At 38.0% G+C, this 8,820-nt stretch overlaps 2 protein-coding genes across 4 annotated transcripts in view; both read right to left on the minus strand.

Moving 5' to 3' along the window:
* Positions 1-1,464, minus strand: part of VWA3A (von Willebrand factor A domain containing 3A) — a 66,334-nt gene extending 64,870 nt beyond the window's left edge. For both annotated transcript variants that reach the window (XM_070064610.1, XM_070064611.1), the window contains exon 1: positions 1,335-1,464. The gene's annotated coding sequence lies outside the window, so the exon portion shown is untranslated. The remainder of the gene's footprint in view (positions 1-1,334) is intronic.
* The window catches only part of MOSMO (modulator of smoothened), a 64,733-nt gene continuing 56,458 nt past the window's right edge, over positions 546-8,820 (minus strand). The window contains exon 3 of one of the 2 annotated variants that reach the window (XM_002711817.5): positions 546-4,510. In XM_002711817.5, the coding sequence (XP_002711863.1) occupies positions 4,326-4,510 (185 nt within the window). In that variant the 3' untranslated portion in view covers positions 546-4,325. The other variant, XM_070064619.1, reaches the window with a different exon arrangement.

The following is an 8,820-nucleotide window of genomic DNA, read 5'->3' on the forward strand; positions in this document are numbered from 1 at the left end:
AGGCCTCTATACTGCTCCTGTAATACGTATTTTAAGATCTTGGTAACTGCTATATTCCAAAAGCTATCCCTATGAAATTTATATTTATTAAATAAAGGCTTTCTTAAAAAAAAAAATCTTAGAAGCTAAGATCCTTTGACCTGCAGTAAAGTAGAAACAGAAGACTGAAGCAAAGATGGATTTAGGTCTCTGTTCAAGAAAGAAGGAAAAACGTCTGGCCTGAGGGAGCTTGGAGCAGTTTCTCTGAGATTACAAAAGCAAGATGCCGAAAAGAGAGTCATGTGTATGCGTGTGGGCTTTTATTGCTTAGTGACTCTTATTGGTAAACATGGCCTAATCGACGTCCTAGAATATTAATGGCATCTCTTCTCCAGAGGTCAGCTAAGATGGGGGAATGGAAGAAGGGATGGGGAGAACCACCTCTCCCCTATACCACCCAATGCAATGCTAACAAAACCAATCCAAGAGGTGTTGGAAGTGTCAGTGTGTGAACATGTGAAACCTCTGTAAGAAATTTCAAGTAAAAGCTTAAAGTAATAGAAGCATTTTTAGTTTCTTTAGTAGACAATTTATTTTGATAAACTTGCTCAATAACAAAAATACAAGTGAAGAAAATTATGTTCATTTTGTACAGTTGTATTAACAATTTGTTTTGAAACTATTAATTGAAAAATGTTATAACCAATTAGAAAACAATTCTTAATAAAGTTTGGGAAAATATACAGACCTTGATCACAAACTTTAAAATCTCTTGAGGTGATACAACTAAAAGTCCTGTGTAAGGAATTCTACCTACACAGGCCACTTTTTTCCTTCATGTATTTTTATCCTTCAAAAATTTTCTGAAAGACAGTTTACTATTTTGAATTGGAAATGTAAATTTAATTTTTAAAAGAAGATCAAAGTGGGCTGATAAAACGGTTATTACACTGATAGTAACTTGTGGCTAGTAGTCTTTTAATAAAGACAAAATAAATGCAACATGTTCTTCCCAAGAAGCCCACGATGCAGAAATAATAGTAAGAGTAAACGCAAAGTTAGTTTCCAATACTTTTTCATGGCCTCTCCTCTAAGTCAATAGATTGTTTGTCACCAGGACCATTTATTATTTCATTTAAGATATTAGTAAATTCACAGAACATCAAGTGGGGATATCAAAGTTTTAGGTGAACGTGTAAAAACCAATAAAGTGTTTTGGTCATCTAGAACATTAAAAAGAAACAAAAAAAGAGCCATCCTTCAAAAACAAAACAAATGAAACAAAATAGATTTATAAGAGGTGGGAGAGTCAGAAGAATTACATACACACATTAACAACATAGAACATGGATTACCTTTGGAAAGAATCATACTGAAACATTTGCTTTTAATGAACTGAAGATTTTTCATGTTTATAGATGTTTAGGCATGTTCAATAGGAGCTTCCAAAAATTTCAAACTAATTCAGTCTTGTGCAAATAAAACCTAAAAATAGTTTTCAGCAGATTTTACAGTGATATTCTTAGGTATGAGAGTAATGCACACACTCTAAAAAAACAATGTAACAGACAAGTTTTGACAAATGATTGCACCATAAAACAGTGTTTTATATACAGTTTACAAGATATGATTTCCTGCTATAAATTAATACTGTACTATGTGGTACTTACTATAGTGACCTTTTTAAAAGCAACTGCTAACAGTTGTCTAGTTTTTCACTTACAGGATTTATAGAAATTTATATGAATGAGTCCATTTCATTGTTTGGTCTGGAAGAATACAAAGACTTGACTTCACATACTACCTGATGGGATGGTTTCAATCCTGGGTTAGAGTGCTGACTGGCTACAGGAAGCTTTCCCCTCCCATCAGCCCTTTAGGCACTGGACCTCCAAGATGGTGATGAAAATAAAGACAACTTAATGGTTTGGGTAATAGATACAAATAAAACCTTAAATTTAGTAATCTTATATGCAATACCACCGTAAGTGAAGGAAGTAAACAGTGGGGAAATTCTTAGCAGCTGAGAAACTTTCTCTCCCCATGCTCATGATCCAGTTAAAAAATATTTTGAGAAACTATTTACAATAAAATTCATCTTTTGGAAGAGAAAAGCTCTTGGTCATATCACGAATTAATTTAAACCATACTTTGCTAACACTTAATCTCAGTGGTATAATGGTGACAACCAAAGCTTTCCTTCAAAGTGAACCATTTGACTGAAGACTAATCCAATCAAAATGGAAAATGCAAACCCAAATGTCGGTAGCACATGTCCAGTGGTATTCTTAGAATTGACTAGATATCATAATACTTGGGGAAAAAATAGTCTCCCTTAGGATTTCCCAAAGGCTTCTTTTACACTGGCAAGGAAAAATATGATATTCCCCTAGAACACTCAAGGAATGCACCACAGGGCTGGGTCCACCTCTTTCCCCAACTCCCCAGTGAGCCAAAACACTGAGATTTTCTCTCACAATAAAATACTGCAGAATTAACTGTAAGATAGATGAGTGTCAAACAAGCCAGTGTGAAACACATCAAACTCCTCCTTTTTGTACTTTGAATATCTAAGGAGGAGGACTCATCTCTAAAGTGACTGCTCCGTACATTATAGCGCAGTTTCTTAAACAGTGCACTCACTTCTGCCTGTGAGAAGCATGGGCTACACAGGACTCTCATTCTACTGGAAGGGACATTTGGGTTGCCATTTCACTATGAAGAGGAAGAACTTAGCTTCATGGCTAAAAAACACCTTCCTGCCCCACATTTCCAACAGGAGATTCTCTATAGAGTTCACCAGGAAAAACAACTAAGCATTGACATGAAGGCATGGAAATGTGGAGAAGAGAAATACTGCATTTTAAACTATTTGAATTCAAGGGTTAGCTGAAATGCTTCTTTTAGGAAAAAACTTAAAAGCTGTGGGTTTAGTACAGCCCTTTAAAGTAAATGAAAAACTTTAGTTTTTTAGCAAACAAAGGCATACCGATAGCATACAAAGAAAATACTGTATTGCTCAGGTTTTTGGTAGACATGTATTAATAGCGCTTACAGATGAAAAGAACACAGGTTTTAACTTTTATGGCAGAGTGAAATTAGTGTTGCAAATGCCAAAAATAGCCTATTTATTAGTGAGCTTTGTATTTATGTAAAGTTGTGTGCTTGAACATATAAAACGCATTATTAATGTAACAGACCGAGCCAGTAGAAAAAAGAATCTCTGTACAATAGACAACAACTGCCAATAATTTAAATAGTGTCAGGTTCCCCAAATCATAAGGTTTGACAAGATCTTACCTTCTACTATCATATACAAATAAATTAACCCTACAAAGAATTTTTAGCTTAACTTAAAATTGCACCTAGAAAGGCATGGGATTATTTGTACCTATTACAAAAACCTGTTAAAATCAAGGGCTGCTACAAAGAATGAGGTAAACTGAAGACTCTCTCCACTATGCAGCCTTCAGATAAATGGCTTTTTTTCTACTGAGTTCTAGGTTTGCACACCACAGTGTTTTGCTAGCAAAGCATTCAGAGTTCTCTTCCAGGAACTGTTTGCATGTGTGCATATATAAATTTACACACACATACACACACACACACACATATATACACACTGTATACTGCATCAGCAAAATATATATATTATATATATATTTATATAAATATAAGGAAGATTTCACCCACCCACCCACCCAAACAACATGTGTCTTAGTGTTTGATTTTTGTTTTTTGTACACAGAGAATAGGGAATTTCAGAATTTTTACATACATTTTAGCAGACAAGTTTTGATCTATTGGCTTCTTGGTGCAGTAATGCAACGGCAATCCATTCTGGTGCCAAAGGCTGAAACCATGACAAGGAAGTTGTGAACACTAATTTTTAGGAGGTGAGGCCAGCCCCACATGAACTTCTCTTGCATCCCTCCGGTCCACCTTGATTCATAAATACTTAGACTTTTTTTTCCTCAAATGAATCACTAGACGTTAAAACGGAACAACAGAGTCACAAAGGGCCACGTGCTTTTCAGAATAAAGCATTCTCCTTCACTAGGTTGCTATCACAGTGCAGACCTGACTGCCTGAATATGCTCAGGAGATTTAGTCAACATTGTCTGTATTTGGTTATGAAAAAGGCTCTCATTTTCTTTTTTTAAATCCAAAGTGCATAGTGAGAACAAATCAAAAGCATTCTCTCCTTTCAGCATCGGGTGCATCTAAGCATCTTCCCACGAGAGGACTGCTCAGATGCCTTGCCTTTGTCCTCCCCACCCTCCAAAAAATAAAAAAATAAAATAAAAATAAAAAATAATAAGAGACTCAAGCAACTTAGACATTCATCAGCCTGGTAAACAAACTTTGCCAGCAAATAGAAGTCCTACTATTGTAAAGAAAATTGATAAGACAAAAAGTACATATGAAGACCCAACTACTGTGTTGTTGGGTAATTTATAAGGTTGACCTCCGACTTCATTGATGTAAAATCCTATTGGAAATATTAGGGCAGCCATACAGAAAAGGATCACTGTAAAAAACAAACCAAAACACAACATTAGTAACACGATTTGGTGATTTAAAAAAAAAAAAAAAACAATGAAAACTGGGCAAAAGGGAAGTTTCTAAGAAGAGTTATAAATTGATAGCATGGTCAAACCTGTTAGAACACATGGACTACTTGTCAAAAGATTTGCATATATTACCAATCACATGATATTCCTGAAGCCTAACAAGTAAACACAGTAAAAGCTGGGCTAGCCTTTAATATAAGCTTAGGATGATTTCAAATATTAGCATTAAAAAAGGCCTTCTCCAAACCTACCAAGTACTCACACACATTATTCTTAACCATTGAGGATAGTACTTAAGGACACTAACCAGTGTCACCCAGGGATTTCAGTTCTGGCCCTACTAATTTACTAGCTGTGCAGTAACAGACCTCTGTTTCCCTTCTGAAGTTGGGGAAAATATGACAAGGACAAATAAAATAATACCAAGTCCCCGGCGTGGTGCCAGGTTAGACAGAAATGCTGAATAAACATTACATACTGTTATCATAATTACTCTGCCAGTTTTCTGCTCCTCTTGGTAATAACTGGGTGGAATTAGAGAAAAGGTGAATACAAACAAGCACCATTGAGTTTACTCTGCCTTAAAATCAGATGGAAGAACGAACCTCAGCTTTCTAGTATGATTAGCAAATTGGTCAGAGTAGTATCTCTTGTCATGGACAATGTTCCTTAAAAAATCTGTCAAGTTTCTGACTGCACAGAGAACTTTAAGTGGGGGAGACTGGGAAACTTTTTAGCTTTGTATTTCAACCAATGATATACATTATTTGCTAATTAGAAAACTCAGCGTTTGGGTAGAATTAATTCCACAGCAAACAATGTGCTCCCCAGTGCTACCAAAGAAATGTTCCTTGTAGTGAACATGAATTACTTACAGATAGGCTATGTTTTCTCCGGAAATATTTTTGCTTTTTGAAAGCATATTGGTCACATGTTCATGTAGTTCTTTAAGTTTCTTTGTGACACAGAAACACTTCCCTAATCTAATGTGAATATAGATTACTGTCCCTAAGAGTTGAAGTTTTCCATTTTTAACAGCATGAGACTTTTTTTCCAAGTTAAAAGCTATCCCCAGGCATACTGAGTGAGCACTGGATAAATATATCAGCTGACACTTGCCTCTGTTTTGCGTGTGCTGATCAATCAACAGAATTTAATGAGAGCCCTTAATAGGCTTCAGAAATTCCTTCCTGGATGGAATAGCTCCAGCAATATATGAAAAAGTAATATTTGTATAGTAATACATCAACTTAAATACATCAATACTCTTGTTTGCTTTGTACTATTTATAGATATAGAGCCCATTTCCTTTTGGGCAAATGACTACACCAAATAATATTACACAAGAGAACTTTGGAGGGCCGGCGCTGTGGCACAGCAGGTTAACGCCCTGGCCGGAAGTGCCGGCATCCCATCCTCTTCCGATCCAGCTCTCTGCTATGGCCTGGGAAAGCAGTAGAAGATGGCCCAAGTCCTAGGGGCCCTGCACCCGCGTGGGAGACCCGGAAGAAGCTCCTGGCTCCCGGCTTCGGATCGGCGCAGCTCCGTCCATTGTGGCCAATTGGGAGTGAACCAGTGAATGGAAGACCTCTCTCTCTCTCTGCCTCTCCTTTCTCTGTGTAACTCTGACTTTCAAATAAATAAATAAAAATCTTAAAAAAAAAAAAAAGAGAACTTGGATTCTTTCAGATTCCTACTACTGAACAAACTGAAAATTTCAGGCATTAAGCTTTATAATTTTTTATCTTTATGTCAGAGTCAACAACAAATAATTTTATTAGTACTCCCAATGCCCACTTAACAGTGTTATCTGTCACCAATTTCCGAAGGTTCTTGGTTTAAAAGGTCCTTACGGCTTAACGTGGTTTGGTGATCAAAATGAAACCATAATCTAGGTAGCTACAATCTAATAAAACATGATAGGATAAGATTCGTATTTTGAAAATGTTTTCTTTCTTAAGGTTTACTAATATTCCATGAACATTAACTTTGTTCATTTTGTTAGCTGATGTGCCAACGTTATGCCTATCCTCTCCTATTTTCGACTGTAAGATGGAAATATTTTCTTCATAGTGGAGTCGTAGTGACTATAGTTAGAATTGAATTTTTTTTTTTTTTTTTTTTTTTTTGGACAGGCAGAGTGAACAGTGAGAGAGAGAGACAGAGAGAAAGGTCTTCCTTTTGCTGTTGGTTCAGCCTCCAATGGCCACCGCGGCTGGCACGCTGCGGCTGGCGCAGCGCACTGATCCGAAGCCAGGAGCCAGGTGCTTCTCCTGGTCTCCCATGCGGGTGCAGGGCCCAAGCACCTGGGCCATCCTCCACTGCCTTCCCGGGCCACAGCAGAGAACTGGCCTGGAAGAGGGGCAACCGGGACAGAATCCGGCACCCCGACCAGGACTAGAACCCGGTGTGCTGGTGCCGCAGGCGGAGGATTAGCCTATTGAGCCGTGGCGCCGGCCAGAATTGAATATTTTCAAAGCTTAAGTATTTGCCAAATTGGTTAGGAAAACTTTAATGAAATCTGAAGGACGCTATGAGCCCCTATTCAATCTATCCTAGGCTTTAAACTTAAAATTAGGTTCACTATACTTCCAGGGGAGATTTAGTGTAGGTGGATGAGTTTTTCTTTTAAGATATTGAGAATTGTGAAGTTACTTTAGATCTTAAGATATTATTAAAAAAATTTTTTTTATTTATTTGACTGGCAGAGTTACAGAGAAAGATAGAGACAGAGAGAGAGGTCTTCCATCCGAAGCCAGGAGCCAAGAGGTCTACCACACGGGTGCAGGGGCCCAAGCACTTGGGCCATCTTCTACTGCTTTCCCAGGCCATAGCAGAGAGCTGGATTGGAAGAGGAGCAGCTGGAACTAGAACTGGCACCCATATGGGATGCTGGCGCTTCAGGCCAGGGTGTTAACCTGCTGAGCCATAGCGCTGGCCCCACAAAAGAAATTATTTTTAAAAGATATTATTAATGTTGATAGTATCTATCATCCTCTGAAAATTAAGTTCTAGGTCCTAAATAAGCTTGTAAAAGATCTAACTTCATACCCTCCATGGCAGATTTCTTGGTGGTGACAGAAATCAGATGCTCTAGTGGAGGGGGTTGTAGACCAGGTCGGCAAAGGACAGAACAGGAGTCAGACTTGAAGGACTCATCTTTGTTTCCTTTACCCCCCCAGACAAGCCCTACCACATGGGGCTCTCTTCTGTGAAGTATTTCCCCACTGTGCTCTAATAATGTTCCCCTCATATTATTAGTAAGACTACAGCTGCACTGGAATAGAAATAGAAAGAATATTGGACATTTCCCAGGGCTGAATAGAAACACTAGGGGGAGCCTCATCCCTTTCACAGCAGCCACTGCAGTTGACCAGCTCTGGGCACAGCAGACTTGAAGGAAGCTGAAGAAGAGTAAGGCAGCTCTGTGTTTACTAACATCAAATCCACTCCCTGACATTTTGTTAAAAAGACCAAGGTACAGAGAGTATGAGAAATGTTTATATGTGCATTTATAGAACACACACACACACACACACACACACGTATTTATGTTCTCATGTGTAGCATACTTCTAGTAGGAAACCCCAGAAACTGGTTATCAGTGGTTGCTTCCAGGAAGAATTATTGGATGGCAGGGTGACAGGGCCACAAATGACTTTTCACACGGTTATCCTTTCACAGGCTTTGAATTATGTATCATATTCACATACTATTTCAAAAGATATACCTTAAAATAAAGAAAAAATGTATTAGAAAAAGATATTTTGCATATTATAAAGGAAAATTATATCTGAGCCTCTTAATGTGTTGGTTCGACTACTTTGCTAAATTACGGTCTAGATTTTTGGTATTTAAAGAAAATGTCTTCGTAAATTTCAACTAAATCCAGAAACTAAATCCTTCTTTGATGTTATTCATTCCTTAAAGAATGAATTCTATCTAGATAGTGACTGCATTTATAAGTAAGAAATAAAGACTCAGGGGTCCAGTGTTCGGTAAAGCAGGTTAAGCTGTCATTTGTGACATCTGGCATCCATTAGGAATCCTACATTGGAGTAATGGTTCAGGTGCAGCTGCTCCGTTTTGATCTAGCTCCCTGTTAATGCACCTGGGCAAGAAGAGGATGAGGGCCCACACTACCTGGGCTCCTACCACTCATATGAGAAACCCGGACATAGTTCCAGTCTTCTGGCTTCAGTCTGGCTGAGCCTCGTCCAGAGCAGCAATCTGGGGAGTGAACTAGTGGGGAGAAGATCGATCTCTC

This window comes from Oryctolagus cuniculus, chromosome 19, assembly GCF_964237555.1.
Source record: "Oryctolagus cuniculus chromosome 19, mOryCun1.1, whole genome shotgun sequence".
Classification (NCBI taxonomy): domain Eukaryota; kingdom Metazoa; phylum Chordata; class Mammalia; order Lagomorpha; family Leporidae; genus Oryctolagus; species Oryctolagus cuniculus.